Genomic DNA, 17,336 nt, shown 5'->3' with positions numbered 1-17,336 from the left:
AGAGGATTTGAGTATAGAGTACAAACTCTTGCATGAATTGTTTAGAACCCTGGTTAGACCAAGTAGTGTGTGCAGTTTTGGTCCTCTTGCCTTAGGAAGAATTTTATTACCATATAATGAAGGTTCACCAGTTTTGTTCTCAGAATGGTGGGACTGTCCTGTGAAGAGAGATTGGTGAAACTGGGCCTGTATTCTCTAGAGTTTCAAGGAATGAGTGGTGATCTCATTGAAACCTACAAAATACTTAAAGGGATAGACAGGGTAGATGCATGTAAGATGTTTTCCCTGGTTGAAGAGTCTAGAACCAGGGGACACAATTTCAAAATAAGGGGAAAGCCATTTAGGACTCAGAAGAGGAGAAATTTCTTTATTCAGAGTGTTGTGATCTTTGGAATTCTTGACCCCAGAGGGCTGTGAAAGCTTAGTCATTGAATATGTTTATAGCAGAGATTAACAGATTTCTAACTATCAGTGACATAAATATACATGGGAATAGTGTGGGAAAAAGGCATTGAAGTGGATGATCTGCCATGATCATATTGAATAATGGATTGCATGTCCTATTTTTGCTCCTATGATCCTATAAATGAGTCATTTTCAAGTTGGTAAACTGCAACTGGTGGGGTGCCACAGGGATTTGCAATCCATGTTAATTAGTTGGATGAAGGGAAAAAAATGTATTGTAACCAAATTCACTGACAATGCAAAGATAGGTAGAAAAGCAACTTCTGAGTTGGATACAAAGGGCGGAATCATCCCAGATTTGTGGTAAGCGTGGTAGCGCCGGGAAAAAGAATGTTTTGCCCGACGGCTGCAATAGCAGCTTTTCATGCCGTATCATCCCAATCCCGCTCATTAATCATGCATTCTCACGAAACATGCTGTTTCAATGACAGGTGGCCTCCAATTTGCCCACCACACTGTCACCTCACTGCTTCCTCACGCTGGGTGCCATATTTAAAGTGCAGGCACATGCATACCTCTCAGTGCTTCCAGCCCACAACTACTAAACAGAAGACATGGCCCTGAAAGGCAAGAAGACTACACCACACACCCCCTTCCCCCCCCCAACTCCGATTTAGTGATGTGTCCCTGGAACACAGTTTGGATGCTGTGGAGGCCCGCTGTGATGTCCTCTACCCATGCTCTGGCTGCAGGAGGGGCGGCAATATCACCAATCTGGCTTGGGAGACGGTGGCAGCGGTGGTCAGTGTCAACGCCCTGCAAAAGAGGACAGCTACTAAGTGCCGAAAGAGAACGAATGATCTCCATTCTGGCAGGGTAAGTCACTCTTCTCATTATTCTCAACTCACACAAACCCATAAACCCATCACACATCCACAGGATCGCACTCATTGCCAGACCAAGGGACATCACCATTCTATACTCTCTCACACACATCTTCATGTCCTCGTCCTGTCCATGGCACCACTCACCACCCATGTGTGGCAGACATACTTATCATTTGCAACAAAAAAACAGAATTACCTGGAAAAACTCAGCAGGTCTGGCAGCATCGGCGGAGAAGAAAAGAGTTGATGTTTTGAGTCCTCATGACCCTTCCACAGAACTGAGCGAATATAAGGAGAGGGGTGAAATATAAGCTGGTTTAAGGTGGGGGGCGGTTGGGTGGGGGGGTGAGAGAAGTTGGGGGTGGGGTGGTGTGGTTGTAGGGACGAGCAAGCAGTGATAGGAGCAGATAATCAAAAGATGTCACAGACAAAAGAACAAAAGAACACAGGTGCCGAAGGTAGTGATATTATCTAAACGAACATGCTAATTAAGAATAGATGGTAGGGCACTCAAGGTACAGCTGTAGTGGGGGTGGGGTGGAAAGACCAGTGGGGCATAACAGATTTAAAAATAATGGAAATAGGTGGGAAAAGGAAAATCTGTATAAATTATTGGAAAAAACAAAAGGAAGGGGGAAGAAACAGAAAGGGGGTGGGGATGGAGGGGGGAGTTCAAGATCTAAAGTTGTTGAATTCAATATTCAGTCCGGAAGGCTGTAAAGTGCCTAGTTGGAAGATAAGGTGCTGTTCCTCCAGTTTGCTTTGGGCTTCACCCCTGTCCTTATATTCGCTCAGTTCTGTGGAAGGGTCATGAGGACTCGAAATGTCAACTCTTTTCTTCTCCGCCAATGCTGCCAGACCTGCTGAGTTTTTCCAGGTAATGCTGTTTTCGTTTTGGATTTCCAGCATCCGCAGTTTTTTGTTTTTATACTTATCATTTGGCTTGGCACATGTCCTGCTTACACTCTCCATCTTTCTTCATGCAGGACAAGCTGGCATACAACAAAAGGCAGAGGTCACTGGCTGGTGGAGGAAGGCCTGAAATCAAGCTTCTCACGGACTTTGAAAATAGAGTCATACAGCTGGCTGACAAAGATCTGGATCATTCCTGTGCTGACAGTGAGGTCGGTGGTGCTCAACCAAGTGAGGATCCAGCAGAGCAATATCCATCAGATAACCATGCTGAGTGATGTGTCCTGTTTGACAGGCCACTGCCATACACTAATTATCTCTCCTTGTTTTCTCAGGCACATCTGGGAAACAGCCTAGGGACTCCAATCAAGACCCAAAGACACCTTGGAAAAAGAATCTGAAGGCACCCTCATTGAAGACCCATCACAGCACTCACCCAGACTCTGCTCCAGCACAGACACACCTCGGTGGGACCTGGTTCTAGAGTAGCCTCAGGGTCAGAATCTGGGGAGCGCATTGCACTGTCTAATCCACAGCAGGCAGAGGCAGGAACTTCCCAGGTTTCTGGCACTCTGAGAATGCTGGAGACCAGAAAGCTGCCAAGTCAATTCAGATGGCGAGCCTCTGAACTCAGTCAAACCTCAGTTCCTGGACCCGCAAAGGCAAGCTCGGGAACATCAGGAAGAGATATCTACTGCACTCCTCAGATTGCAAGGCACGATGGAGGAGTCCATCCGCTTTCAGTCTGAGATGATAGCGCCAGCATGCCACTGCACTGAGGTCAACATTGGTAGGATGGCAGCCGCCATGGAGACCTTGGTCCAGGATATCGGTCCTGTGCTGCTGCGCAGACTGAACTCCATCGCTAACGCCATAGTTGGCCTCCAACAGAGTCAACACAAGAGGGATATGGGGCAGCTCGATTTCACTCCAGCTAGCCCTTCTCCTCAAGGAGTCAGCCAGGGGCACTCTGGCATCCATATGGAGGAGGATCAGCAGGTGCACACCCCAGGGCCGTCCACCCAGGTGACTCCGGGAGTGTCCGGCCTATCTGAATCCCCTCTTCCTGTGACCTCAGCAGCTCCAGCTCTGCAGGCTGAGGAGGGTGCCATTGCCACACAGCAGGACCCCAAAAGCAGACCGGGGCCATCCAGGTCTCAGCCCTCCAGAAGACACCCATCAAGGTCATCACAGACAGGGCATAGCAGTCAGCAACTGCCCCAACCTCCGCTGTGGATGTCAGGGAAGCACCAAGACATAGTGGCAGGGTTAGGAAGGTTAAGGAGATGTAGTTGCATAGCCTTGGCACAGTGTCAATCACTTGTACATAATGTTCACTTCTGTAAATAAACTCCCAAGAATGCCTCCTTGCCTATGGCTGTATGTTCTGATGAGCAGTCTTCATGTCACTCAGATGTGAAACCTTACTGCACAAGATAAAGGCAGGAGCCTCAGTCCAGGGCCTCCTCTTTGTACTTTGTGCAGCCTTCAGACCAAAGTGATGGTCTGGCTTCACACTGTTTGGACACAATAGTGATGCCTGCAACTCAGTGGTGGTTGCCATTGCTGCCAGAATGTCATGGGCAGGCGTCACAGAGTTCCGTCATTCCCTCTGTGTGATCTCAGCGCCTTTGAGGTGGGGCTGGCCCCCCATTTTGTCAGCATCTGTGACTGGTGATGCTGTGCTCCTGAAGGGGTCAAGTGCTGAAGGCTGACAAAGGATCATTTAAAGTTTCACAGCTGTATCTCCATGATATATATGACCCTCATCATAGAGCGCAAGAGAACTGCCCTCGGCTTCCCTCCACCACCATCCTCCCACCCCTGCCCCCACCCGCACATACTTGTGCACTACCATCAACTGCAGTTCAGCCCTTGCCCCCCACAACTTGCCTCAAGCGCAAGGTAGCCCTTGCACCCTCCCCCTTCCCACACCCAGCTCACCTCAACCACAGTGCAGCCCTTGCCACGGCATCGCACTGTCAGCCAGCTGGGAAAAATTGATTTGCCTGTGCCATCGCTTCAACCTTGAGGTCCAACAGGTGACCCTCGCGTGCAGTGCGCAACCATTACTGTGCACTCACGTCCAAGTTTCCATCGAAGTGCGGCTTGCCAGATGCATGCCTTATATATGCTATTGTGAAACCCGTCGGTGTGATGCACCAAGGTTGGGGGGGAGGGCGATGAATCCAGCGAGCTGGGCTTATAATGATATGCAGATGTATTACAATGAATTCCTGACATCTGACAGCAGGAAACGCCATTGATGGACAGAGCAGATGATTGCAAACTGGTTTCCCACCATATCATCCGCTCACGCGCGCCATGACGCCAGACGCCAGCAGGCACTGAAAATTCCTTACAAAGTGTGGTACTCTCCCTGAATTGTGCTAAGTGTGTTAGCGGATGTAAAAATCGGTGTTTTCCCGCAATGGCAGTTTTTCACGCCGTATTATCTACTTCCCGCCTCATTAATTATGCAGAAACGGGAAACACATTGAATTGCTGGTGGGCAGCCTCTGAATCACCCGCCATGTCATGACCTCACTGCTTCCTCACTTTGGGCACCATATTTAAACTGCAGCCACGCGCACAGTTCTCAATGTCTGCAGCCTAAGACTGCTTCACTCAAGACATGGCCCCGAAAACTATGGCAGTACCAAAAATGGTACTTCACTGGAACATTTTTTGGATGCCATGGAGGCACATCGCGATGTCCTCCACCCTAGCTCTGGCCACAGGAGGTCCACCAACCTCACTGCAAAGCTTTAGGAGGCAGTGGCAGCAGTGGCCAGTGCCAATGCTACACAGAAGAGGTCAGCCACCCAGTGTAGAAATAGGATGCATGATCTCATCCATGCCACCAGGATAGGTCAACCATCTCTCTCAACTCTCACTCACTGCCAGCTCAATGGACATCTCTCTCACACGCCTTCATCTCCTCTGCAGATTGTGTCCTCATCCTATCCATGGCACCACTCCCTACCTAGACATCCTTCTCATCTGCCCTGGCATGTGTCTTGCTCACGTTTTCTCCATCTGTCTTTATGCAGGATAAGATCATGCACAATCACAGGGAGAGGTCCCAGATGGGGGTTGGAGTGCCAGAACTCAAGGTGCTAATGGAGTAAGAGAGCAGAGAGGACTGACTCGTGCCTGCGGTGTTGGTGAGGTCAGTGGCAAACACCCACATGAGGATCCTGCTTCAGATCATCCACCAGTTCATGCTACTGTGAGTGCACTCTCCTGTTTTTTACTCAGCTACCATACACAAATTATCTCTACTTCATTTCAAAGACACCTCTGCCAAGCGCCTCAACCAGCCAGGCCCTCAGCTACAGCCCCGAGGACACCTTGGATGAGGAACCAGGACACAGCAGCCTTGAGATCCATCACAGTGCTCACCCACACCCTCCACCAGCGCAGAGACTCGCATCTCGGTGGGACCTAGATTTGGAGCAGGCTCAGGGTCATGATCTGGTGAGCACAACGCACAATCTGGTCCACAACAGGCAGATGCAGGAACATCCAAGATTGCCGGCTCTCTGAGGATTGCTCGAGGCCACAATTCATTTGAGTCTGAGTCAGTTGACGAGTGTCTGAACTCAGTCCTAAATCGGTTGCTGGAACTGCAAAGACAAGTACGGGAATATCAGAAGGGATGTCAGTTTCGTTCCTCAGATTGCAATGGATGATGAAGAATTCCGTCTGCCTTCAGTCTGAGGTGATAGCGCTGTCATGCTAGTGCATCGAGGTCAACACTGGTAGGATGGCGGCCGCTATGGAGACCTTGGCCTAGGACATCGGTCATGCATTGATGCAGGAGCTACACTTCTTTAGTGTTGGCTTTGGTGGTATCCATCAGTGTCAATGCGAGATGGGTGCAGGGCACCTCGATCTCACTCCAGCTGCCCCTTCCCCTCGAGGAGACAGCCAGGGGCCCTTTGGACACCCATCAGGAGGAGGAACAGCAGCTGGACATCCTGGGGCCATCCACTCAGATGACTGTAGGAATGTCCAACCGATCCCAATGCCCTCTTCCTGTGACCCCATCACCTCCAGTTCCACAGACTGAAGAGGGTGCACCTGCCCCACATTGATAGGAGGCCAAAAGTTGGCCTTCCAGGTCTCGGCCCTCCAGAGGACACCCACTGAAACTATCACAGACAACAGATGCAGTCAGCAGCCTCCAGCTCCAATGTGGATGTTGGGGATGCACCAAGACTTAGCAGTAGGGCTAGGGAATCAAGAAGATAATAGGAACACAATGGTGGCATGGGTGTTCACAACATGTATGTGATGTTCACACCTGTAAGTAGAATCACATCCATTTTACATCTCTTGTGTATGCCTTGTTAAGAAGAGCTGTGTTGCAGTCACTCAGGAGACACACCATTGTCCCTCCCCCCCCAACTTATCTCACATGTCGCTATCACGGGCCCCTCGTCAAAGTAGTGTGCTTCCATATCACCACCACATCGTTCTTGACATAAGTGATATCTTGATCTTAATGAAACATGTTAACCTCATTCAAATGCTTTGCAGGGTCATGTCATGCTTATTCTTGGCTATGTAAGATTGAGGCAGAGGCATTCTCCTATCTCATCTGAATTCTTGAAAGGTGAAGGTGCCGTGTACAAGGAGAGATGTGTAAACGCGTGTAGAAGGGTCATAAATCATGTAACTACATGTACTCTCTGTTATCTGGCAGTGTTTTCATGCGATGAGCCCACACTCAGAGCTTGTATGCGTTGCTGTCAGCAAATCGCATTTTCGACTTTCAGAGTGTACATCTGCTAAGTTCACCAATAAGTGGGGGCACCTTGCCACCTCAAGGTGATGAAGCTTGGCTCCAGTCAGCCACATTATAGTCCTGGCACTTGAACGTCCAACTTGAGCATCTCTCACCCTGTATTTGTGTGTCTTGTGGGGAAAAGGCTCTCTTCACAAACTAGGTATGCAGCGCTGTGCGTCCCCCGACCTAAGCACTTGCTGAGGTCACTGATGCTAATTCCAAATTGTCATTTCTGCTAGGCAATAGAGGCTCTGAGCAGGCTCTGGCAAGTGCACATGGTTGCTTTAGACAATGTGGAGGGGAGCAATGAGATAGGAGCGAGTTTGTACTGAAGCTGAAGTATGTTCTTTATTGGCTAGGATGCGTGCCCTTGAGGGCTTCATGGTGTTTGTGCATTGTGGACTTGGCAAGGGCCAGGACTGGCCATGAAGGCACAATGTCGGCATTGAAGAGGAGCCATTTTAACATCGTCATACCTAGGTGGTCCGCATCCATATTAATCTGAGGATAAATGCAGGTCAGGACCCCTAAATGAGAGTGCCGGATGTCAGTGTGATTTGGAAGCATGAACTACAGACGACTGAGTCATCTCTAAATGAATTAACAGCAACGGAATTTCATTGGCTGTTTTGCCCAAATGTGAATCATCTGATTCACCATCGATGTTACACAGACTGTGTAGTTCCATTGCTTCAGAGGAGCTATGTCACATTGAACGCTAAGAGACCACTGTTGATAAGCAGACAGCTGTTGGCTCTTGTAGGGTGCCATTGCGACTGGGATACTGCAAAGACACTTGACATCTGATGCCAGGACGTTCTCCTCCAGTTAACACCTCATCTCAGCAAGGACACATGCTTCATGTGATCCTTCAAAGGATCGGGACAACGTGAGTCTGATTTGTAACTATTCACTGTCATATTGAAGTGCATGGGTGAAATGACAGGAATTGCAATGCTGGTGCTCATGCTGGCCCATGATGGAGGGCTCATGTCCAGTAGGCTCACTGCAACTCGTCATCCTCTTGGTGCAATCTGGTGGCTATTAGTGCCTCATGCATACGCCTGCCTTGTCTGGCCCATGCTATGGTCTCTTCCCCTGCAGCCTTGTCTTCCTTGAATTCATCACCTTCATCCCTTTGAGCCCCTCCTTATCAGAGGGGACGTACAGCTCCTCCATCTTGTCATCTGGCAAGTCGTCTCTCCTTAGCAGTGCCAGGTTGTGCAGCGCGCAGCAAGCCATGATGATCCATGAGACCCTCTGGGGTATGTACTGGAGTGTTCTGCCAGATACATCCAGGCATCAGAATTGTATCTTGAGGATCCCTTTGGTGTGCTCCACCAATGTTCGGCTAGTGCCATGAGCCTCGTTGTACCTTCTCTCTGCAGGAGTCTGAGGCCACTGTATGGGCATCATCAGCCACGTCCTTTGCAGGTACCCTGTGTCATTGAGGAGCCAACCCTGGATCCCGTTTGGTCTCTTCGAATACGTCCAAAATCTGCGAGCTATAATCTACGCAAGATGTATGAGTTGTGGACGCTTCCTGTGTATCTGGCACAAATCTGCGTGATCAGTTTCTTGTGGTCGAAGACCGGCTTCACATTGAGCAAGTAGTAGCCTTTCCTGTTCATGTATTGCAGTGCCTGTTGCCAAGGGGCTTTTATGGCCACTTGAGTGCAGTTGATGGCACCCTGAAGCTGTGGGAATCTGGCACTCACGGCAAAGCCCAGTGCTTTGGTGTCCTGACTTGCTTGATCTTGTCAATGTTGATGTATTTATGGGCCTTGGCAAAAAGGGCGTCCTTACACCCCCCCACTCACCGAGCCCTCAGTCATGCATCTGAGTGCAACCTTCCCACTCGTAACCCCCCCAATACAGGCCTAGCCCTGCAGCCACTTACGATGCCACAGGCCTGTTCACCCCTACCCCAGTGAAGTCCTAACCCTGCAGCCCATGAAAAGCTACCTGGCCTTACTGCTGGCCTGCGACAACCCCCGAAAGCTGCTTATGAAGCCTGGTGCTGATTCCTGCGAGCACTGCATGATGCAAGATAGGCAAATGAACCTCAAAATGACGGGCAAAGTTGTGAAACACTATCATTCTAATTGCATGCCAACGTGCCCTGATGAACCAGTATGGGGGAATGATTCCGGTGAGCAGGGCTTATAATGAGATGCAAATATATTGAAATGACAGTCCCAACATGCCATGGCAGGAAACATGGTCCACAATTGACTGATGGAGTGGACGATCACAAACTGATTTCACAGCGACTAGAAATCATTTTTGGCCCTCTTGCCATATTTTCTGCTCCCGCCCGCTATGATGCCCATCCCGAATGAGGGTGGAAAATCCCAGCCAAAGAGTCTGCAAAAGGATATCAATAGGTTAAAGTGAATGGACAAAAATTTGGCAGATGTAGCATAATGTGGGAAAATATGAAGTTATTCACTTAGATGGAAAAAATAGAAAAGCAGAATGTTGTTTATATCGAGAGAGATTGCAGAATGCTGCAGTACAGAATGATTTGGATGTCCCCGTCCATGAATCACAATAAGCCAGCATGCAGGTATTGTTGTACCTGCATGCTGGCTTATTGTGATTCATGGACGGGGACATCCAAATCATTCTGTACTGCAGCATTCTGCAATCTCTCTCGATATAAACAACATTCTGCTTTTCTATTTTTTCCATCTAAGTGAATTAGGAAGGCAATTGGAAAATTGACCATTATTGGAAGAAGAATGGGGTCTTGTTACAATCGTACAAGATATTGGCGAGATCACACTTTGCATATAGGTTTGGTCCCCTTACTTGAAAGATATGCTTACATTGGAGGCACTTCAGTGAAGGTTCACTAGGTTGATTCCTGGTAAGGTTGAACAGGTGGAACTTATACTCGGAATTTAGAAGAATAAGTGATGCTCTTACAAACGTAAGATTCTGAGGGGGCTTGATGGAAAATGCTGAGAGCATGTTTCCCCTTTTCAAAGAATTTAGAACTAGGGGACACAGTTTCAAAATAAGGGGGCTCCCATTTATGATGGAGATGAGGATGAATTTCTTTCCTTGGAGGGTCATTAATCTTTGGAATTCGCTATCCCAGAGAGCAGTGGAGGCTGGGTCATTGAATGACGGCCATTCAAGGCTGAGTTAGACACAGCAGATTAGCCATGATCTTACTGAATGGCTTGAAGGGTCAATCGCCTGCCTTCTGCCTCTATTTCTCATGTTCTTATGTTAACCCAGACTGCAGCCTATCATGCTGAGATAGTGCTGCCTGAAGCCGGGCCTTCTAAGCTCAGAGCTGCTTGAGGTCAGCTTCCAAGGCAACCTGCAATCTCGTCCATTGAAATTCAGCAACCTTCCGTCAGCCATGTTGCATCTCCTGGGATAGGACTTCAGGCCCTCCAGAAGGAAGGCAGTGAACAGGGCAGCAAGGAGGCAGCAAGCATGTCAGCAAGCATCCGCTAGGGAGGCAGTGAGCACAGAGTTGAAATGGAGGTGGCGAAAGGGAGGCAGCAAGGGGTCAGGAGGGAAGCAGTGAGCAAAGGTGGACAATTAAGTGCACAACAATAATGTCACCAGTGTGGGTGTCAAGCAAGCATCTGCAACAGTTCCTGTGCAGCAGCAGGACTGTTGAATTTAATGGTTGTGGGTGACAGGTCTTTCCAGGGTTTAGGAAACCTAGCAAGTTAAGGGAGGTAGAAGCTGCCAGATAGAGCAGAAAAATTACATATCACGTACTATTTGTGGCCCGGAGGAGCACAAGGGCTTTGCCCCAGTCCCTAAACAAATCTTCAGCCACAATCTCGCTCCCCCACTGGGATATTACCCCCCTGTGATCTCTCCCTCCCACTCCGCCCATCAGTGATCTCTCCTTCCTGCGAATCCTCCCTCCACAATCACTTCCCCTGTAACCTCTGTCCCACCCTGCAATCTCTCACCCATTCCTCAATCTACATGTCAGGAAGCTATGCCCCTTTATTTTTGAAAACATGATTTTTCAACTTTCAGCTGCTTGGATATTTTGCAATTTGAGTTGAGAATGCAAAGTCACATTCCAAGGTGAAGGTGAAAAACAAACAAATCACCTTCAGGCGAGTGTGAAGAGAGACATGGTTCCTGTAATCCAGATACCCATTGAAACGTGTAACTATCTAAGGAAGAGAAATTAAAAGTGCAAAGTACTGGATATTGAAACATTAGCTGCTACAGTCAGACACACCCAAAACTTCTTGGAAATGCATAATGGGTGAAAGTATTTCAAGACAAGACTGCCCAGTCACTAGCGAGAAATTACAAGTGACGAAGGCGGTGTCAAGAAAGTCTTCAGCAGAGGAAACAGGCTCTACACTGCTCTCTCTTCCCCTCTCTGAAATAAATGTGTCATCCGGTTAAAGAAGCCAACTCTACCAGAAATCTACCAGCAAACTGAGATCTTGTAATAATTGCAACATCTTCTACATCTGACTGCATCCAAGAAACCAGCTAAACTAAATCAGCTGCAATATTTAGAAACCTACACCTCAAGGACCATCAAAGGACACTTAACCATATCTACCTTTACCTTTTTTTTATTGGACTCCAACTCCCCTTATTTCTGATGCCTGGACGCTTGATGTTGTGCTTTTATTATTCTTCTCGGGTTTAGTGGTTAATAAATTTGCCCTTCCTTTGCCCCAGTCCCTAAACAAATCTTCAGCCACAATCTCGCTCCCCCACTGGGATATTACCCCCCTGTGATCTCTCCCTCCCACTCCGCCCATCAGTGATCTCTCCTTCCTGCGAATCCTCCCTCCACAATCACTTCCCCTGTAACCTCTGTCCCACCCTGCAATCTCTCACCCATTCCTCAATCTACATGTCAGGAAGCTATGCCCCTTTATTTTTGAAAACATGATTTTTCAACTTTCAGCTGCTTGGATATTTTGCAATTTGAGTTGAGAATGCAAAGTCACATTCCAAGGTGAAGGTGAAAAACAAACAAATCACCTTCAGGCGAGTGTGAAGAGAGACATGGTTCCTGTAATCCAGATACCCATTGAAACGTGTAACTATCTAAGGAAGAGAAATTAAAAGTGCAAAGTACTGGATATTGAAACATTAGCTGCTACAGTCAGACACACCCAAAATTTCTTGGAAATGCATAATGGGTGAAAGTATTTCAAGACAAGACTGCCCAGTCACTAGCGAGAAATTACAAGTGACGAAGGCGGTGTCAAGAAAGTCTTCAGCAGAGGAAACAGGCTCTACACTGCTCTCTCTTCCCCTCTCTGAAATAAATGTGTCATCCGGTTAAAGAAGCCAACTCTACCAGAAATCTACCAGCAAACTGAGATCTTGTAATAATTGCAACATCTTCTACATCTGACTGCATCCAAGAAACCAGCTAAACTAAATCAGCTGCAATATTTAGAAACCTACACCTCAAGGACCATCAAAGGACACTTAACCATATCTACCTTTACCTTTTTTTTATTGGACTCCAACTCCCCTTATTTCTGAGGGCTGGACGCTTGATGTTGTGCTTTTATTATTCTTCTCGGGTTTAGTGGTTAATAAATTTGCCCTTCCTTTGACTCAAGAAAACCCCTTGTTTGATTCGCTCCTCATTGCTCACAGTTTAAATATTTAAATATGTTCTGATTTGCAAAAGGCATATCTTCGTAAAAGGAAACTTAAATCTTTGTTGTGACCAACAAAGGAGGTTGAATAGAGGGAAGCCAGTTTACCCCTTCTTACCTGGTCATAACATACTTCCCTCAACCTCATCACTTCCTCTCCCAATACAGGATCTCACTTCCTTTTTTGCTGCCAGACTCCACGCTCTCCATTACATCCCCAGAGCTCATCTGATTGCTGGGGTCGATTCTCCTGGTTACAGCTTCCTATCACAGGCTTCCCTAAACAGCCGGCCAAATTTCAATGTAGCAGGTTACTGAGCAGGAAACTGAACAAAGGAATTGTAATATGGTCCCACTGTTAAATTCCACAGGACAACAGAGCCTCCTCTTTCCTGACATTTCTGGGTTTCAAAGCTGTATATAACCTTGGTTAGGAACCTTGGAATATTGTGTGCAATTCTGGTCGCCACATTACCAGAAGGATATGGAGGCATTGGAGAGGGTACAGAAGAGGTTTACCAGGATGCTGCCTGGTCTGGAGGTTATTAGCTATGAGGAGAGATTGGAGAAACTCGGATTGTTCTCACTAGAGCGACGGAGATTGAGGGATGACTTGATAGAAGTTTACAAAATTATGAGTGGCTTGGACAGAGTAGATAGTCAGAAGCTTTTTCCCAGGGTGGAAGAGTCAATAACTAGGGGACATAGATTTAAGGTGAGAGGAGAAAACTATAGAGGAGATGTGTGGGGCAAGTATTTTACGCAGAGGGTAGTGAGTGTCTGGAATTCGCTGCCAGAGGAGGTGGTGGAAGCAGGTATGATAGTGGTGTTTAAGAGGCAACTTGACAAATATATGAATAGGATGGGAATAGAGGGATACGGATCCCGGAAGTACAAAATGTTTTCGTTTAGGCAATATGATCGGCGCAGGCTTGGAGGGCTGAAGGGCCTATTCCTGTACTGTACTTTTCTCTGTTCTTTGTTCTATTTGCACACACATTCCCTCCCCACCATCCTGGAAATATAAGGGTCAATGTGTCAGCCTCTTCTTCATAGTAGATCTTTTGGTTTGTGGAGCATGATAAGATGGAGTGGTGGTGATATAAAAGGTTCCTTTAGTCTATCAGTGCTGATATGCATCTTCTGGTAATGGTAGTGTGCGATCCCTGAAGTGAATAGCCATTTGAGCACATGGTGCCATGATGAGAGTTTGATATTAGAGGGAGTTGAAGGTTGACTTACCCTGTAGAGCGGATGCGATCATTCATCCTCTTCCTACACTGGATCTTGTTCCGGGTGCGGCTGGCAGCTGCACTGACCTCCTTGACGATGGTCTTCCAGGCCCGACAGGTGAGGCTGGTGTGCTTCCTGAAACTTTCATTGGGATAGAGCACATCCCTATGCGCCCGCACTCCTCTGATCAAGGCCTGGAGGGCCTCATCTCTGAAGCAGGGTGCAACCTTCTTCTTGTGTATGGCAGACATCTATAACGGTCTCCTGGAGATAGCTGGGCTGGAAAGAGTGAGATGTATGTAACAAAAATAGAAAATGCTGGAAAAACTCAGCAGGTCTGACAGCATCTGTGGAGAGAGAAAGAGAGTTGACGTCTCAAGTCCGTGTGAATCTTCTTCAGAGCTACAGAGATGTATGTGTTTGACTGGCATTTAAATATGGCACCCAGACCATTGACCCCACCAGTTGCCGACGGGGTGGACGCATCAGCCAGGTCATTCGACCTGATACTTACCCGTGCATAATTAATAAGCTTCCAAGTGCAGAATCAGGTAGAAGTTCCCACCATTCCAAGCAACGGGGTGGGTGCCACCAAAATAGCCCACCACCACACTTAGTCTCATAAATGGAAAATTCTACCCATTGTCCTGCGTGCATTTTGGCTCAAGTCAGACAGGACTGAAGGGTTCAAATTTTTGTTGTTGGCCAATTCAGCCATGATCCTACTCAGTTCAGGTAACTGGGATGATAATTTGATTTAACAGTCATCTGTAATATGTAGGATCACATGCTTTACAGTTCACAGAAACGGGCCAATCAGTCACACAAACTCCTCCTACTGTACCTCATTCATCCTCTTAACCTATCTGTTCCTTTCTCCATCCTGTACTTATTTAGCTTTCTTTGAAATGAATCTGTGCTCTCTGCCTCTATATGGAAAGTAGAGAATATGATAAAACAAAAGATGTGCAATGCATGTCTGGTGAACTCTTGAAGTGAGAATTCAGCTAAGTACAATAAGTTGGACATGAATAATATTTTCCCAGATCGGGAGCATTTCCTGCAGCATCAAGCGAAATATGGGGCATGATGACATCGGGTGGCGTTTGACGTCATCAGGCCGGTTTGTGATAATGAGCTATGTGGGCAGGGCTAAAAGCCAGAAACTCACCCATGTTATTTAATTGTCAATTTGGGAAGTCATTAAGGTTGTTAACAACCCAACTGAGAGCAATAACACACTTCAGGGTGAGAATCACACCTGATGAGGAGTCTGTTTTTTAATGGCCAAGTTGTTTAGGCGGGTTTAAAAGCTTCAGCTAAGACCAAAGTCTCAGCTTTGCAGTTAACACTTCAGTGACTGCAGGCCCAGAAAGAAAAAACAGTTCGGACCCATACTCTTATTTCCCAGTTTTTTCCTTCCGGGGGCTCATGTGAATGAGCAGACTATCCATTTGGAGATTATCTGAGTTGGAGGGCTCTCCTCTGAATCGGAGGGTAATTCTGAGTGCTTGATTTTTTTCCTGGCCATTGGCTTTATGGTCTCGGTTGGAGATACAGACTCCAGTGAGGAAAGAAAGATAAGGAGGAGGAGAAGGGGGAGAGGAAGAAGGGAACACAGGGAGGCCCAGGATGTTGTGGTATTGTATGAAGGGGACAGACCAGGGCCCGACCCCAAGAGTCAGGAGGAACTCAGAAACCCTTAGCAGCAGTCTTATGCAGCCGCTAGAGTCTACAGGAAGTGATTCAGCTACCAGAAATTGACTGAGACTCAATGCAGGAGAAGACTCAGGTTTTCAAGAGCCAGGGTAACATCACTCTGTGACATGCTCCTGGGAGATATCTTATCCAACTACATAGGTAGTCACCTGATGCCTGTCACACTGAAGGTCACTGTCACACTGAACTTCTTCACAACAGGCTCATTTCAGGCAGTCTGTGAAGGCATTATACAGCCTGCGGCACACCATTGCAAAAATTTCTTCACGGATGCAATGTTACAAAGGGCTGGGAATTACATCTCCTTCATACAGGATGTCATGAGTCAAAGGGATAGAGCATGAGGATTTGCAGGTTTTCCATGGGTGCAGGGAGCCATTGATTGCACTCATGTCACCATAAAGGCTCTTCACGGGCAGCCTCACAAACAGAAAGGGCTTCCACTTGCTGAACATCCAGCTGATATGCGACCATCATCATCAGATCGGGTGTGCGCTAGGTATCTGGGCAACAGCCACAACTCCTACATACTTCAGAACCCACAGATTCTAGGTCTTTTCACTGACCCTGATTCCACGGAGGGATGGCTAATAGGTGACAAGAGTTATCCACCAAAAAATGACCCATGATATCAGACTGAAGAGGAAAGGAGGTGCAATGAGAGCCATGGCAACACAGTTGCCATGTGGAGATCCATAGTGGAGCAGACCATCGATCTCCTGAAGATGAGATTCCGATGCTTGGACAGACCTGGAGGAGCATTACAGTGCTCCCCCTCACATGTGTCCTTGATGGTCATGGTTTGTTTTGCATTCCATTACATCACGATCCAAAGAGGAGACGCCTTGGAGGATGATGGTGGCCAATCCTCTATAAGGACAAGAGATGAAGAGTTGAAGGATCACAGCAATGCTCCTGTTGATAAATCTGACTGTGATCACATGGATGGCCATCCTTAACATAAAGACCATGCCAAAAGTTTGAATGGTGTGTCTTGCCATTGCAACAGAAGTGGTTTGGGGCAATCTTGGTGCTCCTTTTCCCACGTGCTATGAGAGAGTCCTGCCAAACTTACATTCACAAACAATCCATCACCCTACATGAGAACACAATTCCTCAATCTCTTATTGCTTTCCTTAACCTCCAAACACCAGTTACACAACCACATCAGCATGAAGGTATGTGAGGTGTGTGTTTATCTACAAATTTTAAAGGACTAATAACTACAATGAATAATCAGCTCACCCAAGTGCCCCTCTTGGTGATTAATGTGGATATTTACTAACATGCTTACAGATGCTCTGGCACAGTGATCCTTGCTCACTTGCAGCTGCATTGGAGAGAGGGGGCTGTTCTGCCACCTCCCTTGCCCTGGATGACCTCAGCAGCCATCCTCTTTGCGGCCTTGGCCTTGAGTGGCCCGCTGACACCCACGTGAGTCTTCAGTCACAGCAGCAAAGGTTGAGGCCTGTGTCAATGGCTGATAAACAGAGGAGATGCTGCCCCCATCAGAAGTGCCATGAGAGGAACTTCCAGATGGAGGCATGTGCTGCTCACCCTCTGCCACTAAGACCTGCCTGCCAACTGGTGAGGTTCCAGCAGCTGGGTATGTGACCAAGCTCCCAGTTCCCCTGGTGCCCTGTGCCCCTAAGCCCAGAAGTGATCGCAGTGCACATGGCATCAATAGACACTTGCACAGTTTGGGCTAGAGCACACAACCCCTCTGGAATACCAGCCTAATTTTCACAGGCTTCACGC

The 17,336-nt window shown here is 47.6% G+C and overlaps 1 protein-coding gene across 1 annotated transcript in view; it reads left to right on the top strand.

Annotated features, from left to right (window-relative positions):
- LOC121276056 (phosphatase and actin regulator 1-like) overlaps positions 1–17,336 on the top strand; it is a 683,909-nt gene that overhangs the window by 560,110 nt on the left and 106,463 nt on the right. Inside the window, exon 9 of the mRNA XM_041184001.1 lies at positions 12,887–12,899. Coding sequence (XP_041039935.1) covers positions 12,887–12,899 — 13 coding nt within the window. The remainder of the gene's footprint in view (positions 1–12,886; positions 12,900–17,336) is intronic.

This window comes from Carcharodon carcharias, chromosome 3 (genome assembly GCF_017639515.1).
Source record: "Carcharodon carcharias isolate sCarCar2 chromosome 3, sCarCar2.pri, whole genome shotgun sequence".
In the NCBI taxonomy this organism is placed as follows: Eukaryota; Metazoa; Chordata; class Chondrichthyes; order Lamniformes; family Lamnidae; genus Carcharodon; species Carcharodon carcharias.
Note: the sequence above shows the minus strand (reverse complement) of the source record. Positions and strands in the feature narration are given on the sequence as shown.